This window comes from Salvelinus fontinalis, chromosome 42 (assembly GCF_029448725.1).
Source record: "Salvelinus fontinalis isolate EN_2023a chromosome 42, ASM2944872v1, whole genome shotgun sequence".
Taxonomy (NCBI): domain Eukaryota; kingdom Metazoa; phylum Chordata; class Actinopteri; order Salmoniformes; family Salmonidae; genus Salvelinus; species Salvelinus fontinalis.
Genome location: NC_074706.1, coordinates 11,233,371 through 11,259,671, shown reverse-complemented (window position 1 = coordinate 11,259,671; position 26,301 = coordinate 11,233,371). Strand labels below are relative to the sequence as shown.

Here is a 26,301-nt window from a genome sequence, read left to right as displayed (position 1 = left end):
GAGCCCGATGGCCGGTAGATGAGGGCCACTGTTGGCATGGCTACAGAGTCCATTTTTATCTCATTAGGATGGGTGTCCTTCATTCTTCCTCTATAGCTGATGAAATGAATGGGGTCTGGTTATAGAACTTCCCACTGGGCAAAAACTTCTTGAGTCAATGTTGTTTCCACGACATTTCAACCCAAAAATGTAATGTGATGACGCTGAATCAAGATAGAAAACTGATTAGATTTGAAAAAAGTAATCAACGTAAGGGAATTTCGTCTTTTTTTCACCCAACTTTTAACTTAAATCCACCCCACACCCTCCAATGACATGGGGACATTTCTTTTGTGGATTTCACGTTGAATTCACTTTAGTTGACAACTCAACCAAATGTTAATCTGTATGGACTCTGTAGCCATGTTAATATACTTGTCAATGACATCCATTTCTCATCCATTTCTAGTTTGTTATTATTCTAAATTGTTATTCCTCAATGTACCAGTCTAGATGGAAAGAGGCAAAAGTGTGTGTATGTGTTTGCATGTGCGTGTTCAGATCGAATGGGGAAAGCTGTTTTTGAGTGCCCTTCGCCAGGAATGGATTAGTAAGAATGAAAAGGCTGAATCACTTTCAGCCTGTTGGTGCAAACCCTCACAAAGCCCCCACGTGGCGCTGATCCCAGATCAGACAATGGGGCCCTCGCGGCGCTATGCGTCCCCACACGGAGCTGCATGCCATGGGGAGGAGGGCTGTGGTCTTCTGCATGGAGCTGCACCCTGCGTGATAAAGCATGGCATCACCTCACATGATACGCTCTTAACCATGATGACCTTATGACCTCAATACTGAGGGTGTTGTAGTGCAACAAAGATCTGTTTTAGAATATATTACATCTTTATATTATGTTAAATCGCTCCACCATTTCCTTGTTGCTAACTTTCTTATAGTTTGCCTTATTTCAGTTTGTGACAAAACAAGCAAGTATAGTGTAGAGAATCATTTCACCATCTAAACTGCTGTGAAATATATTTTCCATAACCACAAATAATGTATTTCCAGCTGTTTGAAGCTGGTGTACAAAGCCGAAAGTAAAAGTCACAAAAACTAAATTTAGGAATGGAAGCATAGAAATAGCGCACATAGAACATATCTACTGTTTCTTAGACTTGCTTTCAATGAGAATGGCAGATCTATAACCCATATTTATATGTGAATTTAAAAAAAGTATTATTATTATAAAAAATACAAAAAAATACCCTTTTTCTCCCCAATTTCGTGGTATCCAATTGGTAGTTAGTCTTATCTCATCGCTGCGACTCCCCTGTGCGGACTTGGGAGAGGTGGACGTCGAGAGCCGTGTTTCCTCCGAAACACAACCCAACCAAGCCTCACTGCTTCTTGACACAATGCTCACTTAACACGGAAGCCAGCCGCACCAATGTGTCGAGGGAAACACCGTACACCTGGCGACCGTGTCAGCGTGCACTGTGCCCGGCCCGCCACGCCACAGGAGCCGCTAGTGCGCGATGGGACGAGGACATCCCTGCCAGCCAAACCCTCCCCTAACCTGGACGACGCTGGGCCAATTGTGCGCCGTCCCATGGGTCTCCCGGTCACGGCTGGCTGCAACAGAGCCTGGACTCGAACCCAGAATTCAGTGCCTTAGACCATTGCGCCACTCGGGAGGCTTCATATTGCAGCGTTAACTGGAAGATGCTGTATTGTTCATTACGTTATTGTAAGATAATGGTCTCGGACTTGGAGTGAATCTTTCATACTGGAATTCATTGTCAGTTTCTACAGTTTCTAGTTGTCTGATGAATTGGTATTGATGAGTATGACGTCTTGTCGTTTCTGACGTTTCTTCTTGCCGTTGGTAGAGATGGTATTTGACGTTAGATGGGGATTAGTTGAGGGGAACCCCCCTTCACCCCTCCCCTTGTAGCTAGAGGGTACAGACACACACAGACCCCTGTTAGGCAGGAGTTGTTTTGAAGTGTGGATTAGAGAGCAGAGCACCATTTAGGTCAACAGCCATCTAGGAATGTATATGTGTATTTTTCTTCTGTACTCGTTAGTCGTGATGCGCCGCTATGACATTTTTGGCCGATACCTGATATTTTCCTTGATGAAAAACCCGATACCGATATTTAAACTTTTTGGGGCCTTTTTAAGCATTCTAGTACAGTTAAATAGTTAACACACATGGACGCAGCGGTCTAAGGCACTGCATCTCAGTCCAAGAGGCGTCACTACAGTCCCTGGTTCGAATCCAGGCTGTATCACATCCGGCCGTGATTGGGAGTCCCATAGGGCGCCACACAATTGGCCCAGCGTTGTGCGGGTTTAGGCCGGGGTAGGCCGTCATTGTAAATAAGAATTTGTTCTTAACTGACTTGCCTAGTTCAATAAAGGTTACACACACACACTGACCAAAAGTAATTTTCTTGGCATTTACGTATGTCCCCATTACCAGTAAAACATAATCAAAATATATTTCTTACGCAATACGACTTTCCTCAGTACGATATCCTCGACGACCCACTGTGCTTTCAGACTCGGCATGCTCATGGGGCTGAAATCACTGGTCCAACTGTCAGTCGTGAAGCTAATAGCAGTGACACAATGTTATTTTTAATTTTTACAGCAGTTATGCTATTACTGTGTAACTCCAGTAGGGCAACATCTGAAAAATAGCGCACTTGGTAGTGTTTACCGGTGCTCGACCAGTCGGCGAAAGCCAACATCACCCACATCACCCACGACAGATTGTCAAGAGCAATGAATTCCATTATCTTTTCATTCATGGATTTAGCCTTTGAGTTGTCTCACTGATATTTTCTTACTCTTTCAAATGAATGCTGTGTTGCACGTGTAGCGCTAAATTTTTTGGGGTAAATATATATATCCATACACGCATGCATACATATATACATATATACATACACATACCTATATAGACATACATACTTTTTTAAAGAATATACCTTTATTATTATTCCCCGCAACCCTACCACCGCTCCCCCAATTGGAGTAAACTAATAAACACTTCTGCTTTTACCTTCAATTTATACATCTTATACCTATTTTACAGACACGGACTACTTTATAATAGTTCTCTCTTGTTTGTTCTTAGTCCTTCCTCTATTTCTGTTGTCCATCCAATTTTATTTCCACTTGTAACTGTGCTATTTCACAAAAGCTCCGCACCTATACACATTTCACAGATCCCGTATGCCCTACATTGTTTATCTTGTTATTAGTCCCACCCTTCAGTTCCACTCAACCCTTCCCATCTATCTTCCAACATCATCCATTTCGGATTTTTATTTGCCATATATTTTTCAACTGTGCTGTGATGCTTCACAAAAGATTTGAACCTTCCTATTCTCATAGCTTCTACAGATTGTAAATTAAAAATAAACATTTTTGCTAAAATAATTATTATATTATTGATTGATTGACTATGGCTTTTCAAATCCCCCAGTATTGCTATCTGTGGCGTTAGTTCTAGGCAAATGTTGCAATTCTTCAGCCATTCCTGGACCTGTGACCAAAAACGAGCTACATATGGACAATACCAAAATAAATGATCTAATGACTCTGCCTCCTCACAACAGAATCTGCAGAGCTGGGAAGATTGTATACCCCATATATATAACATTCTGTTAGTTGCAAGAATTTTGTACAGTAATTTAAATAGAAAAATTTGAAGTTTTGAATCCGGCGTTGTTTTGCGTATCAATTCATAAACCATGTGCCATGGAATGGGTACATCGAAAATCTCTTCCCAACTATTTAGCAATTTATATGGCACAGCTGTCAGTTTTTTGGTCCTTAAATGAAATTGGTATATGTTTTTATTTATCACACTTTTCTTTAACCATTTATGTTCTTTAATACAGGGCCGACATACAAGTTCCTTACTTTTTTCCCCTTCTACTTGCCTCTTCCATTTTTGTGGTAATGCTGCAATTAATTGGTTGTAATTTTGGGTAGAGCAGACATTTCCATATGTCTGTGTTAGCTGCATGTGTGACATAACTCCACCAGTCCTATTTATGATATCATTCACAAAAATTATACCTTTTTTAAACATTTCTTCGATAAATAGTTTTTTTTATCAATTACTATATTTGAATTTAACCACAATATTTGTTGTACTATTTGTTCCGTCCTTTCAGGTGGATTAAACTGAAATTGCAACCAACTTTCTAAGGCTTGTTTAAAAAATAATGATATTTTGGAGATTATTTCCTTTTCAAACATCCGAAAGTGAGCAGGTGTAATCTGAATAAAGGGAAAAAGGCCCTTCTTGAACATAGGATGAGACATTCGTACCAATTTACTAGAGAACCAGTTTGGATTTAAGTATAACTTTTGTATGACTGATGCCTTTAGTGAGAGGTCTAATGCTTTAATATTTAATAATTTCTGCCCTCCGAATTCATATTCGTTATATAAATAGGCCCTTTTAATTTTATCTGGCTTGCCGTTCCAAATAAAATGGAATATTTTTTGTTCATATAATTTAAAAAGCTGGTCACTAGGTGTAGGCAAAACCATAAGCAAATAGGTAAACTGTGATATGACTAAAGAGTTAATCAGGGTGATTTTTCCACAAATAGACAAGTATTTTCCTTTCCATGGTAGCAAGATCTTATCTATTTTTGCTAACTTTCTATAAAAAAATTTTGGAGTGAGATCATTTCTTTCTTTTGGGATTTTAATACCGAGTATGTCCACATCTCCGTCAGACCATTTAATTGGTAAACTACATGGCAATATAAAATGTGTATTTTTTAGTGATCCAATACGTAATATGGTACATTTATCATAATTTGGTTTTAATCCAGAGAGGATAGCAAAGGTATCTAGATCCTCTATGAGGCCGTGGAGAGACTCTAGTTGTGGTTTTAAAAGAAAACATGAATCATCAGCGTACAATGACACCTTAGTTTTTAAGCCACGGATTTCTAATCCATTAATATTAATGTTTGATCTAATTTTAACAGCTAACATTTCGATGGCAATAATAAATAGATATGCCGATAGTGGACAACCTTGTTTTACTCCTCTAGATAGTTTAAAACTTTCTGAGATGTAGCCATTATTTACTATTTTACACCTAGGGTTACTATACATAATTTTAACCCATTTTATAAGAGATTCCCCAAAAATGAAATATTCTAGGCATTTATATATAAACTCCAGTCGTACTTTATCAAAAGCCTTTTCAAAATCAGCTATGAAAACCAGACCTGGTGTCCCCGATATTTCATAGTGTTCTATTGTTTCCAGTACTTGCCTTATATTATCTCCAATGTATCGTCCATGTAAAAAACCTGTCTGATTAGGATGAATAATATCTGACAAAACTTTTTTTATTCTATGTGCCAAGCATTTTGCTAGGATTTTTGCATCACAACACTGAAGTGTAAGAGGTCTACAATTTTTTAATTGGACTGGATCTTTATATATACCACTTGGGTCCTGTTTCAGTAATAACGATATCAGACCTTCTTGTTGCGGTGTCTGATAATCTACCATTTATATAGGAGTGGTTAAAACAAGCTAATAATGGTCCTTTGAGTATATCAAAAAAAGTTTTGTATACTTCCACTGGTATGCCATCCAGCCCTGGAGTTTTCCCATCCTTAAAGGCCCCAATTGCATCAAGCAGTTCCTCCTCTGTAATTTGGCCTTCACATGAGTCTTTCTGTACAGATGTTAATTTTACATTATTAATAGGAAAAAAATCCATACAATTAGTTTCATTTAGTGGAGATGGAGGAGCCTGAAACGAAAACATATTCTTAAAGTACTTTACTTCCTCTTTCAAAATATCATTTGGTGAATCATGCGTGACTCCATCATTTGTAACAAGTTTTAATACATTTTTTTTGGTAGCATTTCTATATTGAAGATTGAAAAAGAATTTGGTGCATTTTTCCCCATATTCCATCCAGTTCGCTTTATTTTTATAATATATTACACTGGATCTTTCTTGAATAAGTTCCTCCATTTCTTTTTGTTTTTCCTCTAACTTATTCTGTGCCTCTATGGTACCGTTTTTATTGCTATCTAACTGTACTGTTAGTCCTTCAATTTCCTTTGTTAATATGGACTCTTTTGATCTAAATTCCCTTTGTTTTATAGATGAGTACTGAATTGCATGGCCTCTAAAGGCACACTTAAAAGTGTCCCATACAATAAGGGGATCTGCTGTACCTATGTTATGTCTGAATAAGTCAGTTATAAAATCTTCTGTCCTAGTTCTAAACAATTTATCATCTAGTAGACTTTGATTAAATTTCCAATATCCTCGCCCACGTGGAAATTCTGTAAGAGAAATATATATGCCAATTATGTGATGATCCGACCGCATTCTGTCCCCTATCAACACTTTTTTAACTTTTGGTGCCAGAGAGAATGGTATAAGAAAGTAGTCAAGACGACTAGCTTGATTCAGCCTCCGCCATGTATATCTCACTAAATCAGGGTATTTAAGTCTCCATATATCCACTAATTCCAATATATCCATGACATTCATGATTTCCTTAAGTGCCTGAGGGTGATAGTTTGTAGTGTGATTTCCTTTCCGGTCTATAGAGGTATTTAAGACCGTATTAAAATCTCCCACTATAATAATAGAGTCTAGTGTTGCTTGTAGAGTTGATAAATTCTTATATATATTTTCAAAGAAGCTTGGATCATCATTATTCGGACCGTATAGGTTAACAAGCCATATTTGTTTATTGTCCAATAACATTTAATATTTTTTTTAAATATTTAAAATAATCCATCTACCTTGAGGATCTGTTTGGACAATTTGCACATTTGGATCAAAATTATTGTTAATTAAAACCATCACCCCTTTTGAATTTCTTTGCCCATGGGAGAAATATATTTTGCCCCCCCAGTTCTTTTTCCTCAAAACTTCATCTAAAACTGTTGAATGGGTTTCCTGTAAACAATAGATATTATAATCCTTCTCATTTAGCCAGGTAAATACTGATCGTCTTTTCTTATTATCTGCTAAGCCATTACAATTGTAACTGGCTATACTTATTTCACCACTTACCATAATGAGACACACCTTTCATTCTTTTAATCAGAATATATTTTTGTAAACGTACTATTAAAAAGTAACATAATGATTGAGTGTCTATATAGTTGTACCATGATATTTGCATTTCTACTAAGTAAACCTCCAATTGGTCCCTACTATTCCACCCGCTAAAAGGCCTCATCTCGAGATGGCTTGTCATCCCAATGCCCGGTAGACCACCCTCGACCCCCTGTATCCCATAGCCCTGAACTGACTGGGAACCATTCTTTGAAAAGAGCATACAGTGCCATTTACCGAATTGAAGAAGATCAATTACCATATGCATTTCCATTGCCCTCACCTCGATTTGTATTATATATATCTGTGGATCATCCTCTATTGTCCCTAACATCTTTTACTTCTTCCTTCGCAACAGTTGTGGGATACACACATACACCCACACACACTCAGCCCTTACCCCCACACAACCATAAGCTCACTTTCTCAACAATTGCACCATCCCAGAGCCCAACTCAAGATGGGTCATGATTTACAAATGCACTTGCAGTTGCAGCTGCATGAGAAGGCCTGCAAGACCGCACAAAAAATTAGCAAAAATTGAGAGATTTATTTACCATTGTCATATCCTAGATAATGGAGGTCAAATGTACACCTTATTCCTGAAACACCCACAATACGGCCACCCGTCATGACCATGTCCCCACGCATCTCCATGCAGTCCGACTTTGATTTTGTGCCGCCATGGCCACAATAATATACCCCCTCTCTGAATGTCCGAGTGTGACCCCCTCCCCATGGGTTACTGCAGCTAGTGTTGCCAGCACTGCCACTGCCTGGGTGGGGGCACCCCACCGGAATCCCCACCGGCTAGGTACAAGGTCGTCAAGGTTCTCATTAGCAGCTTTGAGAATTTCCTTGTATATTATGCTCTCCCTTTATGGGGCTTTGGCTTTGCAGGACCAACCCTGCCAAGCAGGCTCAGAATCTTGAGGGGGCAGTGCTGCTCTTGGTCTCTGACCTCATTTTAGCTGCATACAGACCGCTTACAGCGGGCACATAAAACAGTTAGGGACTTCTCCTTAGTATCTGGGTCATTCAGGTGGGTGTCTAGGGTATAGTGCCATGGACCGTACCATTAAAATAGGATAATAAATAATTAGATATAATTTATAAAAAAATAAATAAAAAATGTAGTTCTCCATGATAGGACAATAAATAAATAAGACGTATAATTCATTATAAAGGTATATCCATCATCTGAACAACATTGAAAGCCCTCTCATACCCGGCTCACAGCAATACATTGGCTCTGGGATATGCAACCATTTCATTACTCACTCACTCAACTTTCCAAACATAACAAATAAAATAAAAAAATAAACACAAACTATACCATCCACACATACTGTGCCTTCTGTTTACTTAGTTTTTATCTTCACTATGTTGAATTAGTGCTTGTGTGTTCAATTAGTTATATGTGAAGATTTATAGAAAAGCTATATTTTTTATTGTATTGTTACAATCAGTAACCGGGCTTGAATTGTGTTTATTTCCCTCGTCTATGAGAACTTTGTAATTTTTAAAATAACCATGGAGTAGTCTTTGTGTCTCTGAACAACTGGTTATCAATATATAGTTTATCAACGACGAGAGCTACTCGTTTCGCTTTTAATCTATTTTCTTTGAAAATTGGATACAGAACTTTGCGCCGTTCTGCAATTTCCTTCGGAAACTGATCATTCATGCCAATTTTGGTCCCAGCAAGTCTTTTACCCAGGCTTTTAACCATTATTTTATCTTTAAATGAAGCAAATTTGGCAACGATTGGGCGTTCGTACCTCTGCCCTCTCTGTCCGAATCGGTGAACGCGTTCAAGTTGGATTTTGTCGATAACTTCGCGTGGAATCTGAAGCGCTGTAAGGAGGAACTCTCTAACTATAGATTCAGGAACTTCTCCTTCTTTTTCTTGGATACCTGTAAGTACCAAATTCTCTCTCATGGATCTAGTTTGTATGTCTAGTAAGGTTTCCTTCAGAACGGTGTTCTCCTTTTTAATTCCATTCATTTCGGTTTCAATCTTATTGACTGTCCCTTTTAGTGCATGTGTTTGCTTCTCCAATGTCGCAGCTTTTTCATCACTCATCTCTAGGCTTGCCTTCAACTCTTTTATATCCTTACTAACTAATTCAAGTATACCCAGTTTGTCATTTATTGATTTTAATAGATCGGTTTCGACCTTTACCATTCCCGGTGGTGAGAATATTAAGTCATCAGTGTCTGTAGAAGAGTCACGTTTTCGTTTTGTAATCGGTTCCCCTGTCTTACTCTCCGTCATGTTTGGTTGTTGCCTGTTTTCGTAATATTTGTCGATAAATGTCTCTAGTTTTAGGATTTGTTTTGTGTTATTGTCCAGATTGAAGGTTATCACTCACCAGATTAAGTAGTGCTAATATTTTAGTCTATTTAGCAGATATTTCGAATATTATGTTTTATCTTGAGGTGCTCTACATAAATCCCTTCAGTCCGCCATTACCCTTACGTTACCTTTACGTCATACGTCAGCTCTCTCTGGTTCTTATCTATGGAGGATGGAGGAGAGTTACCACTCTAATCTAAAGTAATTAACCAGTAGTCTACCAGTAGTCTACACGCCACTCACAGATTAAGCAACAGTTTACGTATCCTGCACTGTAGAGTAACTAACTAGCTCATCAGTCTTAAAAAGAGGAATACAATTGTCCTACATTTGGAATGAGGAGGATTCATTTGCATGTTCGTACTTATGGTGTGTAGCCTACGGCTCTGAATAGTTGATAACCCGTGTGAGGACAACCCCAATATCCCACAATGCACTCTGTTCTGACTCCTGTTCCATGGTGCTGTGCATTGTAGTACGCTACCACGACCTTACTGAAGGCAGCAGGCACAGAGTTTCCCTCTCTCTCGCTCCTTCTAAACTATCCCCCTCTTTTTCCCTCCCTCCTTTATCTTCTCTCCTGCATAAACCAGCTCTCTCTTTCTTCACTCCCTCTCTCCTCCATTCTGGGAGATCCCACCCCCTCTCACCCTCTCATTACTGTCACCCTCCCACCCCATCTTACCCTCTTAGTACTGTCACCCTCCCACCCCCTCTCATCCTCTTATTACTGTCACCCTCCCACACCCTCTCACCCTGTTATTACTGTCACCCCCCCCCCCTCTTATTACTGTCACCCTCCCAGCCCCTCTCACCCTCTTAGTACTGTCACCCTCCCACCCCCTCTCACCCTCTTATTACTGTCACCCTCCCACCCCCTCTCACCCTCTTATTACTGTCACCCTCCCACCCCATCTTACCCTCTTAGTACTGTCACCCTCTCACCCTCTTATTACTGTCACCCTCCCACCCCCTCTCACCCTCTTATTACTGTCACCCTCCCACCCCATCTTACCCTCTTATTACTGTCACCCTCCACCCCTCTCTCATCCTCTTATTACTGTCACCCTCCCACCCCCTCTCACCCTCTTATTACTGTCACCCTCCCACCCCCTCTCACCCTCTTATTACTGTCACCCTCCCACCCCATCTCACCCTCTTATTACTGTCACCCTCCCACCCCCTCTCATCCTCTTATTACTGTCACCCTCCCACCCCATCTTACCCTCTTATTACTGTCACCCTCCCACCCCCTCTCACCCTCTTATTACTGTCACCCTCCCACCCCCTCTCACCCTCTTATTACTGTCACCCTCCCACCCCATCTTACCCTCTTAGTACTGTCACCCTCTCACCCTCTTATTACTGTCACCCTCCCACCCCCTCTCACCCTCTTATTACTGTCACCCTCCCACCCCATCTTACCCTCTTAGTACTGTCACCCTCCAACCCCCTCTCACCCTCTTATTACTGTCACCCTCCAACCCCATCTTACCCTCTTAGTACTGTCACCCTCTCACCCTCTTATTACTGTCACCCTCTCACCCTCTTATTACTGTCACCCTCCCACCCCCTCTCACCCTCTTAGTACTGTCACCCTCCAACCCCATCTTACCCTCTTAGTACTGTCACCCTCCAACCCCATCTTACCCTCTTAGTACTGTCACCCTCTCACCCTCTTATTACTGTCACCCTCTCACCCTCTTATTACTGTCACCCTCCCACCCCCTCTCACCCTCTTAGTACTGTCACCCTCCCACCCCCTCTTACCCTCTTATTACTGTCACCCTCCAACCCCATCTTACCCTCTTAGTACTGTCACCCTCCAACCCCATCTTACCCTCTTAGTACTGTCACCCTCCAACCCCCTCTCACCCTCTTATTACTGTCACCCTCCCACCCCTTCTCACTCTTATTACTGTCACCCTCCCACCCCCTCTCACCCTCTTATTACTGTCACCCTCCCACCCCATCTTACCTTCTTAGTACTGTCACCCTCCCACCCCCTCTTATCCTCTTATTACTGTCATCCTCCCACCCCCTCTCACCCTCTTATTACTGTCACCCTCCCACCCCCTCTCACCCTCTTATTACTGTCATCCCCCCCCCCTTATTACTGTCACCCTCCCACCCCCTCTCACCCTCTTATTACTGTCACACTCCCACCCCATCTCACCCTCTTATTACTGTCACCCTCTCACCCCTTCTCACTCTTATTACTGTCACCCTCCCACCCCCTCTCACCCTCTTATTACTGTCACCCTCCCACCCCCTCTCACCCTCTTAGTACTGTCACCCTCCCACCCCCTCTCACCCTCTTAGTACTGTCACCCTCCCACCCCCTCTCACCCTCTTAGTACTGTCACCCTCCCACCCCCTCTCACCCTCTTAGTACTGTCACCCTCCCACCCCCTCTCACCCTCTTAGTACTGTCACCCTCCCACCCCCTCTCACCCTCTTAGTACTGTCACCCTCCCACCCCCTCTCACCCTCTTAGTACTGTCACCCTCCCACCCCCTCTCACCCTCTTAGTACTGTCACCCTCGCACCCCCTCTCACCCTCTTAGTACTGTCACCCTCCCACCCCCTCTCACCCTCTTAGTACTGTCACCCTCCCACCCCCTCTCACCCTCTTAGTACTGTCACCCTCCCACCCCCTCTCACCCTCTTAGTACTGTCACCCTCCCACCCCCTCTCACCCTCTTAGTACTGTCACCCTCCCACCCCCTCTCACCCTCTTAGTACTGTCACCCTCCCACCCCCTCTCACCCTCTTAGTACTGTCACCCTCACACCCCCTCTCACCCTCTTAGTACTGTCACCCTCCCACCCCCTCTCACCCTCTTATTACTGTCACCCTCCCACCCCATGAATACAGCGATTGGGCTGTCAGGCCTGTGATAATGATGATGATGATAATGGGGGTCTTTATTTTCATCCTCACTCCCACTGCAGCGCCTCAGAGTACATCCACTAACCCGCTTCCAACTTCATTATGGAAAGGGAAGTAAGCAACGATCAAGAGCTGTAGCCCAGTCTACTCCACTCACCTTTTATGAGAACCGCTGTCTTGCTTTTCAGTTGTTGAGTATCTTTTTCTCGGTGAAAGAGTGCTGACATTCCAGCTCTGTTTCAAGACACTAAAGGTCTTGTGATGTTCTGTATAGCTTGTCCTGAATGAGAGCTGGGTAGGATTCTTTCTGTCCCACAGTGGTTGTTAGCTCAATGGCCTTTACATCTGTCAGTTCAGTCAGAGTCCACGTCCCTTTCGGGGATAATTTAGCCCAATTCTCCATTGGGTGAAAGGGATATTTTAGCTCACATCAATGTCAAATCAAATTTTATTGGTTGCATACACATATCTAGCAGATGTTATTGTTTCTCTAGCTCCAACAGTACAGTAGTATCTAACAATACACACACATCTAAAAGAATGGAATGAAGAAATTAGGATGAGCAATGTCTTTTTTGTTGATGGTTATCCAAACATGCTGTCTTCTAGCAAGTAATAACATCATCCTGAATGTTTTCATCTGTTTAAATTGTTATTTTATAGCCCACAGCATGAGCCTGACAATGAGGGATTTTTCACATCAATATCCTCATAGGAACATCCCATTGTTGATCCAATGCCAACCTCATAATGGAACCACCAGTAAACAGTCGTTAATTAAATATCAAATAAGATATTTTAGTTCTGACTTTCTCATACAACCGCAGCTGTTTTAGGGGGTGTGTTTTGCCCCCCAAGTCCTCAACCCATATTTCTCTCTGTTGCTGGGTCGGCCAGGGTAGAATAGGAGAGATGGGGAGACCAGAGGCAGAGAGGGATAGACAGAGAACAAGGAAAGGTCCACATTAGAACAAGTGTGTGAGATGGGAGGCCAAACTGAGGTTACAGATGTCACCCCAAAGAAACACAGACACACACGTAAGATGAACACACACTCACCAAAGACACACACCCCAAAGACACACAGCCACAAGATCCCCTCCCTCCCCCAAACGATTCATCTCCCTGATAGGACTAATTCAACCTGACAGGGTCTGTGTGCCATTGGCTGCTGTTGATCCTGGCAGCGGTTGTCAAGGGAACACAAACAGCAACATGGACTATGAGGTCTGACATCCTTATCCTTCCTTATTAATCTGTTCTCTACTATTCCCCCAGACGGTACCGTGGCCTCAGTATGCACTTAGAGAGGTTGCTCTCCAGAGGATCTCATCGGCAAAATTGGGACTGTGCTTCTTCTGGCAAGCTGTAGGAGCAGACATTGTGTACACAACCTTGTTTAAAGACCTCTCTTATCCCGTATTTCTCGCCTCTCTTTCTTTCCAAAACCCTGTGAGTGTATCCCCCTTATCTCCATCTGTCCTTGGCCTCCTGGGAACCACAGGCCATCTTAAATGACCCACAGTGGTATACAGTAGTCCTATTCAGCCTCCGGGAGGCTGCCACGATGGTGGCCAGGCCTGAAGCCTCCTGGACAATCACATCGCCCCACTGTGGGGTCGCCACAGTGGTTTCCCAGGTGGCAATCAACCGGGCAACCGTTTCCAGGGGCGATACAAAATGACCCTGTCTAATTGACTCTCCTCTCTGACAACTAAAAGGTGAATTCAGAAGAGACTAACTAGTACCTCTTTTGTGGTCAAATTGTCAAACGTCTGTGTGAAAGGGAAAAGTGTTGGGCTTGTGTACTGTACCCATAATAGTGTCGTATTGCTTTTCCAGATCCCAGAGATTTCCCATCTGCACTGTCACCAACATCTCCTGTCCTGTCTGCTGGTGTCATCACCATTGGCCTGTACCTAGGCAGGGGACACAGTGACAAGGCCACCTCAGCAGTCTGAGGCTGCTGGCTGTCACACACCGTGTCATCATAAAGCGGACTCTGTCACACGCTGTACTGTGTCCCCATAATGTAGACTGTCTGGACTGTACAGAGCTCAGTCCTGGTTGGATGGGAAACTACTGGCTTTTATAACCCTAGATCTGCAGTGTTCTGAACTTCACTTTTATGTCAGCTTATGCTTATGACATTAGATTCTGAGAATATTTCATGTGTCACTGTGAGTCTGCATATTTAGAATGTTTTACATGAGTCTGTAGTGTGTTTGGTGTGGATCCCAGGAAGAGTATTTGCTGTGTTAGCAGCAGCTAATGGGGATCCTAGTAAAATACTAATACTTGGCAGTACCACTGAGCAGCTTACGACATTAGCTTATATGGTTTGTCCTTTTAATTAACAATGTACTCATGGTACTGGACTTAATCCATGGTGCATGTACACTATCACATCTCATAGGATCAGTAGCCTGTAGGTTACATATGTGTTGTGAAGGCATTCATCCAATGGGAAAGATCATCAAAGGCAGCTGAAGTGTTCCAGCAATGTCTACTGCTCCCGGTCTTAAAGCCGTCGCCATGACGATGCCAACATATGGCTGGTTGTCCGGGTTATCAGCTGCTCAGTGTGAGTGATCCCGGCTGAGGAATGGCAGCCATTTCAGCTATGCCACCCAAGAGCCACTGCCTGCCAAACACATACGCCTCCTCTCACCTCACTGCTCTCTGTCTCTGTCTGTCTCTGTCTCTGTCTCTGTTTGTCTTTCTCTGTCTCTGTTTATCTCTCTGTGTCTCTGTCTGTCTCCTGTCTGTGTCTCTGTCTGAGTCTGTCTGTCTCTGTCTGTCTCCTGTCTGTCTCTGTCTGTCTCCTGTCTGTCTCTGTCTGTCTCCTGTCTCTGTCTCATGTCTGTCTCCTGTCTCTGTCTCCTGTGTCTCTGTCTCCTGCCTGTCTCTGTTTCTCTGTCTCTCTCAGCCTCCAATGGCTATTGATTTTGATTTTGCCTCACAACACACTGCCAAGTCAAGTCATCCATTCATGTATTAAGTCAGCATGACAGAGTTTCTGGCTGAGCCCTAAAAATGATGTGTGGGGATGGAGGAGATTTGGAATCTGTATTGGAAGAGGATTTTGGTCAATGTGTTATGATGGCTGTTGCTGTTTTGAGTTGGCATATTTATAAATCTGCAGTCCTGCGAGAGAAGGTCCTCCAGCAGACTGCTCTCCATCTGCTCCAGAGTCCATACACAGTCCCTCTTCCACTGCCTCAACCCCCAAGCTTCTGTGGCTGTCCCATCTGCCTACCTCACTGGCTCCAACCAGTCAACCCTCTCTCCCCTCTCCCAGGGTATGAGTGGGATGTGTGGGGGTGAGATGATGATGATGATGATGATAAAGGAATCCCCTTCCTGCCTGTCCACACACTGATACTCCCTGCCTGCCTGGGCTGAATGCACTACCACAGTAATGCAGAGGAGCTTTGTGTGTGTGTGTGTGTGTGTGTGTGTGTGTGTGTGTGTGTGTGGATAAGTAATGTAGGCACAACTCCCTCTGCTTTGTGTTATTAAATCATGGTAGCTATCGATATTACATGAGAGAAAGGAGAGGTGGAAGGCAGGTTGACATTTATTGTCATGAATCTTGCCCTGGAGGCAGAACTGAGAGATGTCCGCTAGATGGGCCAGCTGCAAGTCAAAATGAATGTAAGGTTAGGGCATTAGGGTTAGCAGTGTGGTTACGGTTAGGTTTAGAATCATGTGCCAGCTAGTGACCAATCTGCAGAGCTGCCTCCAGGGCAAGATTCATGACGAAAAACACTAACCTGGAGGTGGAGAGAAGACAAAATAGAGATGGAGAGAGAGATAAACAGCCTGCACAACAGAAATGCTTGCTGCAGTGATTTCCTCACATGACAGTGTATTTAGACTCTGCAGTACTTTATTGTTGTGATATTTTGACCCTCAGCTCTTTGCTGTAAGCTGTAAAGTGTTGCCTCGTCCATTGTGGCACTGAGCTTAGCAACCATGAAAGAGCTATCACATCACAGACAGATTTTAATTGGGCTGTTCGAGCGAGCTGTCAGCATGTAGCCACACACACACACACACACACACACACACACACACACACACACACACACACACACACACACACACACACACACACACACACACACACACACACACACACACACACAGTGATGCACGGAAAATAATGAAATACCACAGACATCCTTCAACAACATGACATGTATTATAATAATGTCCCCTTCTTCTCCTCCAGTTGTACCAGAGTGGGATCCAGCTATAATATAATGATGTTTAGTAGAACCATCTGAAAGACTATGTCCTGGAGAGTGGGATGTTCACACAGAGATGATGCAATAGTGAGTACAATAGGGTGTGAAACGATTGGATTCCCATTCGGCTTCTGTCTGCATATTAAATGGCGGATGAGCTACTGTTTCCACAAATGAAATGAGTTGATTCTCCACAGAGATGCATGGCATGGGTACACCCCATCAGACAGACCTTTAGAAGATGTCTCACGAGGGCCCATAATATTTCTATAACTAGTGCCCAGAGTTTTTCCTCTAAACTCAAGGACCTACACATGATTCCTCCTCTAGCTTACCTTCCTCTGCACATCTCACTCTCTCTCCCTCTCTTTCCCTCTTTCCCTCTCTCCCTCTCTCTCCCTTTCTCCCTCCCTCTCCCTCCCTCTCCCTCTCTCTCCCTCCCTCTCCCTCTCCCTCCCTCTCTCCCTCTCTCCCTCTCTCCCTTTCTCTCCCTCTCTCCCTCTCTCCCTCTCTCCCTCTCCCCCTCTCCCTCTCCCCAGATCACCTGTCTCCAGGACTTCTTCGGCGAGGACGACGTGTTCATCGCGTGCGGCCCAGAGAAGTACCGCTACGCCCAGGATGACTTCCTGTTGGATCACAGTGGTAAGGCTTCTGTAGCCTTTGTGACTGGTAGGCCTGACTAACTAAATCTAACATCACCTGTATGTTGTGTAACCTTGGTCTCTCTCATAGAAATATATCTAGATTCCTGTTCTAGTGTCTATATTTCTATGGTCTCTCTGTCCCAACCCTTTCCTCCCTCTTTCCTTCCTATTTCCTTCATAGGGTGCGTGGGACATGCCAGGTCTCCCTCGGCAAAGAGGTCTTCTGACCTCAATGGGACTTCCTGGTTAAATAAAGGTCATAAAAATGGCACACTATTCCCTATAGAGCCTCCATAGGGCTCTGGTGAAAAGGAGTGTACTCTTTTGGGAATAGGTTGCCATTTTGGACGCACCCCTCCTTTCTGTCTCTCATAGTATAGTGTAGCTTCCCTAAAGAGATGTCAATGCCAAACCACTTTCCCCTTTTCATACTAGAAGTCGGGATGAAGTGTGTCATGATAATTATCTGTCAACCATACAATTGTGAATGTTCATTTTCTCAGTTGAATGAAACTCATAATTGTTCTAAAAGTGGTTCCGGTAACTCGTGATGCTAAATCATGACTAACATAGTGTGATCATCACTCAATATCTTAATTCATTCCTCTCCTCCAAGGGGAGGAGACTATTGATTACAGTATGTGTGAGACTATCAGTCTGAACACACACAGATTCCTGACTTTTGTAGGGGAAAGTGGCTGCAGTCACATTTTGTAGGGTGTAGTTGTAGTAGTACATTCCATTCCAGGGTTCTTCAGTGAATGTCATTATGTGAATATGTACCATCCCCATGTTGAGAAGAAGACGTTCTTGAAAATCACTTAAAAGATGTCCGCAGCGATACCCCCTACTGCAGCAGGATATGGCCTCTTTAGTCCAAAGCTAGCCCATTGTTATCTTAAGCAGGCCGATGTCAGTACAACTCCTCTGCAGTCCCCTATCCTCTGTGCTAGATAAGGTGGAGACAGGATGTACTGTATATAAAATCCAAACAGGCTAATTTCAGACACTTCTCCAAACTATTCCCAAGGTTCTAGCTACATCCTGTTTTCTTAGTGTTGCTCCTGTAACATAACATTTAAAGCTGCAATATGTTACTTTTTGGACAACCTGACAAAATTCACATAGAAATGTGAGGTATAGATCTGTCACTCGCATTGAAAGCAAGTCTAAGAAGCGGTAGATCTGTTCTATGTGCACTATTTCTATATGGCCCATTTTTAAGTTTAGTTTTTGTGTCTTTTTACATTCGGTTTTGTACACCAGCTGAAAATATATTTCACAGCAGTTTAGATGGTACAATGATTCTCTACACTATACTTGCTTGTTTTGTCACATAAACAGAAATTAGGCAAACTATTAGAATGTTAGCAACAAGGAAATGGCAGAGGGATTTCTGCATAGTGCATCTTTAAAACACACACACAGGTGTAAACAGTGTTTGTTCTAACGATGAGTGTTTAGTTTCTTCAGCTGAATCTGTTCTTCAGTTGTCTTAGCGCTTCCTTGTCCTACTTCTCCTGCCATGCTCCATTTGAAGAATTAGGTCTTCTCAAAAACAAGTGTTTGCTCTAGGTACCTCTTTTCAGCTGCTAAGTCTTTGCACAGTGTCTTACAGGAGTCCCAAGGGGCTGTTGCACTGTCAGACTCAATTATGGAGAACAGTGTCAAATCCAAACACGGTTTAGGGAACGATATAAAAAGTCAACACTGCAAGTAAACAAACGTGCATGGTACAGTAGCTTGCATTGTAGTAAACAGAATCGCACCTGGGGTCTGCTCCAATAACAGGCTTGGGTCATGTCCACTTTATAGGGAATCATTTGTCTCCAATTGGCCACAGCTGGTTGGTACCTCCTCTGTGTTCATGGTGTCATAATAGCGTCTAACACTGTAACACCCCCCAATTAACAGCATCTGACAGGAACCCAGACAGTTTAACCACTAGTCTCATTACAGTAACCAGTCATATGCTGCTCCTGAACGCAGCTCGCTCTGTCTGTCGTCAACGCTGCTAAAACAACTCTGTATCACAGGAGGTTGGTGGGACCTTAATTGGGGAGGACGGGGCTCGTGGTAGCGGCTGGAGCGGGATCAATGGAATGGTATCAAATACATTGAACACTTGGTTTCCATGTGTTTGATACCATTCCATTCACTCCGTTCCTCCCATTATTATGAGCCGTCCTCCCATCAACAGCCTCCACTGTTTTATGTGTCTGTGCAGCACCACTAAAACAGTTGAACCACCAACCTCGTTACCCCGACACCTACTGCTCCAGCAGCGCAGCTCTGTCAGCTCTGTCAGCTGGTGTACGCACCTCTGTGAAACGCTACTAACACAACGGCATTACTAAACACGATAGGGTATTACCACAGCTTGTGAATTTTTCATGGAGTTATGGCGCGCACAGAGACACAGACTGCACATGTGGTGTTCGTTTGGAAAAAGCAAATGGTTAACTGAGGTTTTTTTTGTGGAAAGCTCTGCGTGAATGAAACATTCTTAACTTCTTGAACACTCCGAACTTAATGCTTTCTCAAAGAGAGCCAATTATATTGAGAGCTAGTTCCTAGCTGGAGCTATTTTAGAATAGTTTGACTGGAACACTGGGGACTCTATTGAATTGTGCTAGATAGGAAATGAGGTCGGTGTGTGACGGTGTGTGAGTGTGGTTTTAACCCTGTCTGTGTTGTCTTCACAGAATGCCGGGTGCTCAAGTCCTCATACTCTGCTCGCTCGCCCACTCCAACGAGGGCTGCTGGGAGCAAGAGCCCTGGACTCTCACGCCGTATCAAGTCCCCTGGCATAGGTACACACATGCATGCACGTACACAACAACAAACACACACACAGTTATTGGGTGATGGACTGAGTAACTGATTTTCATCTGACACTAACTAGTGTAGTCACCTCAAAAAGAGTTTCAGGATTTTGGCAGGCTACAGGCCATATGGCCAATTACCGAACATTTATCTTAAGCTCAGTTAGAAATTGATTATGAGGCTTTAAGTTGGAAATTGAAACCTCAAGTTGTAAAATTGTTTTTTGCAATTATCTTTCTCTCTGCAGTAAGAAGACCAATCCATTACTCCACCAGTAGCCAGTCTCCTGTTAAATCCCCAGGTAAGCCTGTTGACATACTGCACTGCCCACTCTATTGGCCCATTACCCAACCACAACAAACCACTCATTTCATCTAGCTAGCCATCATTACTAGGACCTTGAGTTTCCCCCTGAGCATGAAGCCTAGCCAAGAATAACTCCTGGCCTTAATCATCACTACAATATGTTAACAATAATCACTACATGAGTCTTTCTCAGAGAGGGCACCAATTAAACCCTTTTGAAGTTCCTGACTGCTTGGAGTCTTGGTAAGGTTGACCTTGTGGCTAACGGGGCCCTGTGAGAGGTCTAGTTAGTCTCTTTCAGACCAGTATATTGTAATGTCAGTCAGACTCCTGCTGTGTAGGGAAGTGCCATAAATTACTCTGAAGGAGCTCTGCTCCACTGTGGACCTCCCTGGCCTGCCACCCTAACCCAAGACTATTTAAAGATCTCTGGATATCGCTCTCTCTTTCTCCCCCTCTCTTTCTCTGGCTCTTGCTCTCTCTCTTTTTCGCTCTCTATTTTTCTCTCTCTTCCTGCCTCTGGCCCAGAAACTCTCTCTGGCTTCTACAGTATGCATCTAATCTGAGCACAGACTGGTGCAGGACCGGCTGATACAAACCCATGTACTAAATTAGCCTCAGTGCTTTAGTCTTCAGCTGCTTTCACTGAGCCCTTCTAATTCAATTGAAGAATCACATCAGTTGTCTGGCATCACATTCCCTAGTAGGTGCTGTACTGTATTGGTGTTTCTGACTGTTGTTCGCAGGTCCAGATTGGTTGTCTCAGGGAACGGGTACAGCGTGTGGCAGTGTACCTGCCAAGAACCTAGAGTTTGTGGCAGATGAGGCCTTTCACAGAAATACACTACCATTACCAATACAGCCGAGTTCTCCAAAGAAAGGCCATGCTTGGCCCTGTTGTTTGAGGAGAGGACTGTTTGTGACACAGGGAGGTTCCTGGAGGTAGGCTGCTTGAGGTACCCTTGAACCCTCAGGGTCGTAGCTTTCGTGTGGCCTTAGCTGCAGACAGATTATCCAGGCAGCCTGCGGAGGCACCTGTGGTGACCCTGCGTGTCTGTCTGCTGGAGCCAAACACAACCTGCTTCCCCCCACAGGGGATCGGACAGGAAGTTGGACAGTCACACACAGTTCTAGACACGAAACGCCACACTACACCTGAAGAAAATCTAGCACTCGGTGTTAAGGAAAGGTCATGGACTTGAATTCGTAGTGAAGAACTGTTAGTACAGAGCTTTGTCAACTCAGTGAAAGTAAACCCATTCAAAGTGCACTTTGTTGTGTCACAAACGGATTTCCTGCCCTATCGTATATCACGTCCTGTGATAGAGGCATTTCCTTTAGTGTTCTAAGAAATTAAGAAAAATAGAATACACAATGCAATAACAGTAATACACTTTTAAACAGCCACATCTCTCCAGAGGAAAAAGGACTTCCTCTCTCATTTGCCCTTCCCCACATCAGCACATCCTGTTGGGCCAACCCTAGCCCTATCATTGTCTTACTATGGCTTCCTCCCTCTCTCTTTTCTCTCTCTCTCTCCTCTCCAGTCAATGGTGTCCCCAGCAGTACGATCTCCACCCCCAAGTCCACCAAATCCAACAGCTCCTCCCCCACCAGCCCCCGCAGTATACACAGCTTCAAGGTGTGTATACACACACACACACACACACACACACACACACACACACACACACACACACACACACACACACACACACACACACACACACACACACACACACACACACACACACACACACACACACACACACACACACACTCACCGTGTCTCACACACACCACCTATAATCTCCAGATAATGATATTGTACTGTATGTACCTGTATAGGAAGAGTGATTGTATATTTAGACATATGCAATAAATAACCATATAGTAGCAAATGATTTAACCTCAAGTGCACTAGATCAGGAATAGTGGTTGGCCAGAACACTTGAATCTGTTGACATTGGAGACAACAGCACTTAAACTTTCTCAAGATGATTATTACAGTTTGGCAACACCTACACCGTGTTTACTTGGCAGGTCCATAACTTTTGATATAACTTAGTTACTCTGAAAGACATCACAAAATAGCGTATTGAAAAGAAAGATTGATGATGTAATCCACCCAGTTCAAAGGTGTTTCACCTTGAGACTCCTCCTTTAGAGAGTGTACTAAATAATGCATACATTTTTCTAGTCCAGGTAACAGAAATAAGCCTTATGGTCCGTGTACTTCTAGAAGTGTTGAAAGAGCTTCTCTTCCATAATAGAAAAGATTACTGAGATGACTTGGCAGATTCTGTCGCATGTGAAAGCCAAGAATGCTTGAAAAAGCAGTCTTATAACCCATATAACCTATTCAAACAGCCATCACAGCTGTCTCTTTTGGACAAAGCCTCTCGTCAAATTATTCATTATTTTCAACATTGGTCATCATTTCGATCCATTAAAGTTAGTGTTTCCTCTTTCTCTGCCTGATAAGTGACAGTAGGGGAGGCCTATCCATTAAGCCAGTTCCTAACACCCTGTACTGTTCTGAAGAGCAGAACCCTTATTTTACGCTAAATGCATAATTAACACAGTGATATACATACCTGCTCACTTTGTTTTGAGTTTGGGTAGGCACCCAACGTCCACAGAATGGAGAACTGTAAGAACAATACAGAGAAGACGATTCTACAAAAACACGTTCTTAGCTTTCCATTGAGCTACCTATCTAATAATTGATTTAAAGTCTAATGTCAAACATTTTCTTACCAAACTATAATGAACAAAAATATACATCCAACATGCGACAATTTCAAAGATTTTACTGAGTTAGTTCATATAAGGAAATCAGTCAATTGAAATAAATTCAAAAGGCCTGCACAAGTACAGTAAAATGCTTAACTTGTTAGCCCTTCCCAACAGTGCAGTATTCAATATCAGAATAGTATAACAGAAAAAAACACAAGAAATAAGAGAGGGAAACAAACAAATAGAAGAATGTAAGCCATATACAGGGTAAGTGCCAGTACCAAACTATACAATTTAATTGCGGGGGTGTTTTGTATTAGTTTCCTATCAGAACTCTGAAGCATTATAAAACACTACGGGGATCCATGAGCTGGTTATCCTGACACACTCTGTCATGGCATTATATTGGATTTCAAATGCATGCTACTTAAAGCAAAACCATTAGTCAATGTCCCTAGATCCCAGGGCTTAGTTCTGGATCGATGTTATGAAGCGGACCTGTCCTGTTGTATTACTCTGGAGATGTAACTGGCTAATTCGATCTGCTAGTATTGATGTCAAAACAAAGCATTGGATTGGAAGTCACGTAACCAACAATTGTGCCCAGCTAACCTTGGCCCAGCTAACCTTGAATCCATTGTGTGTGCCATATTTGATATTTATAGTTGCCATGGTGTTGCGTGTGTCCAGGTTTTGACTTGAGTGGTGGCTGAAAGGGGAAGGATGCTGACCTCTGTTTTTTTTTTCTCTCCTTCCCTCCTCTCTTCATCTCTTACTTTCTTTCTGTCCTCCTTTCCAGATTCCGCCACATCACACGTCTGCCACCAATGTGAACGGGTCTTCACACGGTCTGGAGCTGGCCAATAACATGAGTCCTGAGGGTAGGTGTTCCCTTCTCTGACATTTTCTTAATTTCTGTTTTCTCTCCTCCTCCTCCTTGCCTCGCCACTCTACTCCTGTCCTCATCACTCCCTTCTCCTCTCGACCTCTCCCTTCTCCTCTTCTGTTCTCCTCTCCTCCTTTCTCCTCCCCTCCCTACTCTTCTTCCACTCCCTTCTCCTTTCCTCCCTTCTCTTCTTCTGTTGTCCTCTTCTCCTCTCCTCCCTTCTGCTACTCCTCTCCTCTCTTTACCCTGTGTCATCCTGTCTCCGTGCCAACTCTCACAGCTCCTGCCTGCACTCACTCACCCCTAAACACCTGGCCCAATGCATCCCCAATCCCCCCTAGGGCCTCAATGCAGGTTCAGGTTGTTATATTAGAATTGCTTACTCAGCGACACGTGCCGCATCACAGCAGCACTCACAACAGAGGGACAGATAAGTGTGATGCGGAGAACAAGTGAAATAACCTGTGTGCTTCTGCGTGAGACAGCCAGGCGGTATCAACACGTCCTTGGGCTGTGTGTCTGCATAATATTACTGGTCGCTCTTTAGGAGAGGCCAGACATTAGTTCTAGGGTAGGAGCTAGGCTGCCTGGGTTAATGGGCAATTAATGAGTTTATCCTTTGATTAGATTAAAACGCATTGATCCTTTATTTCATCCGCTTTGTCTTAACATAAGTTGTGGAAACTCCAAAGAGATCATATTCATTTCACTGCAATGCAAGTTTTACCAGAGTAAGTACTTGTAGGTATTGTGCGTCATTCTACGCTGAGTGTCCAAAACATTATGAACACCTGCTCTTTCCATGACATAGACTGACCAGGTGAATCCAGGTGAAAGTATGATCCCTTATTGATGTCACTTGATAAATCCACTTCAATCAGTGTAGATGAAGGGGAGGAGACCGGTTAATTAAGGACTTTTAAGCCTTGAGACAATTGAGACATGGATTGTGTGTGCCGTTCAGAGGGTGAATGGTCAAGACACAAGATTTAAGTGCCTTTGAACGGAGTATGATAGTAGGTGCCAGGCGCACCGGTTTGTTTCAAGAACTGCAACGCTGCTGGGTTTTTTACAGTCAAGTTTCCTGTGTGTATCAAGAACGGTCCACCACCCAGCCAACTTTACACAACTGTGGGAACCATTGGAGTCAACATCGGCCAGCATTCCTGTTGAACTCTTTCGACACCTTGTAGAGTCCTTCCCCTGACTAATTGAGGCTGTTCTGAGGGCAAAAGGTGGGGATGCAACTCAAATATTAGGAAGGTGTTCTTAATGTTTTGTTCAGTCTGTATATATGTGGGCCACAGGAAGTAACTGAAAGAGCATTCTGATGTGCCCCGTTGTAACACGTCTCTCCTCATCAGTTAACGGCAACAGCTGTAGCTCTATCACAACCGTCCTGGATAAGTACAAGGTCGGCAAGGTCATAGGAGACGGAAACTTTGCAGTGGTGAAAGACTGTGTAGAACGGTATGTAAATTAAGAATGATATTACATTTCTTTACATCTCATTGATGGATTTCAAACCTTATTTTAATTTCTCGCTTGACCGGAAGTTTCATAGCATACCAATTGTACTTTCATATTTGTAAGGAATGTTCACTAGGCTGTTGGACTTAAAAAGCCCTATTTACAAATGACCACGTTGATCAGTAGCTTTCAATGTGACTTAATAAGCGCCATGTCACATGTCATAATTGCTTCTAAGGCTTAATGACAGCAGGCATTTATAGAATTTAAGTAAACATTTACTGTTTGTGTATGTGTGTGTGTCTGGGGTTCAGCCCATGAAATCCACTTCATTACCGTTTCCCTTTTGACTCAGCAGTTTGTCTGTAATATACAGAGAGAAGACTCCTTCCTCTAATCAGAAGGGCTAGACGCTCCAATACACTGTCACGCACTGTCTGATGCTTCAGCCTAAGACTGTGTATGGGGATGCAACACTGTTCAGTCTACTGTTGGATAGAACTTAGAATCTTAGTTTGTGATGAAACAAAAAAATAAGTGCCTTTCAAACTTGTTAAAACATGTTATGGATTGGCAGATGGTTGCACATGATTTGGGTTGGTTTGAAGGATTTACAGTAAATACGATATACCATGATTTGGGTTGGTTTGAAGGATTTACAGTAAATAATATATACCATAATTTGAAGTACTAGTGTTGCTGTATGTCTTTATAGGTCCACTGGGAAGGAGTATGCACTGAAGATCATTGACAAGGCCAAGTGCAGTGGAAAGGTAAGAGAGCAAGAGCGAGAGAGAGCGAGAATATGTTGT

General features: G+C 43.2%; 1 protein-coding gene across 6 annotated transcripts in view; it reads left to right on the top strand.

The window, feature by feature from the left end:
- LOC129841517 (serine/threonine-protein kinase DCLK2-like) overlaps positions 1 to 26,301 on the top strand; it is a 101,277-nt gene that overhangs the window by 27,639 nt on the left and 47,337 nt on the right. For 3 of the 6 annotated variants that reach the window (XR_008757338.1, XM_055909816.1, XM_055909821.1), the window contains exons 3-10: positions 17,158 to 17,287; positions 17,444 to 17,518; positions 19,968 to 20,075; positions 20,336 to 20,389; positions 21,942 to 22,036; positions 23,933 to 24,014; positions 25,384 to 25,489; positions 26,205 to 26,262. Coding sequence is in view for 5 of the 6 variants with exons in the window: in XM_055909816.1 (XP_055765791.1) it covers positions 17,158 to 17,287; positions 17,444 to 17,518; positions 19,968 to 20,075; positions 20,336 to 20,389; positions 21,942 to 22,036; positions 23,933 to 24,014; positions 25,384 to 25,489; positions 26,205 to 26,262 (708 nt within the window). In the remaining variant the exon portion in view is untranslated. The remainder of the gene's footprint in view (positions 1 to 17,157; positions 17,288 to 17,443; positions 17,519 to 19,967; positions 20,076 to 20,335; positions 20,390 to 21,941; positions 22,037 to 23,932; positions 24,015 to 25,383; positions 25,490 to 26,204; positions 26,263 to 26,301) is intronic. The other 3 variants (XM_055909817.1, XM_055909819.1, XM_055909818.1) reach the window with 3 other exon arrangements.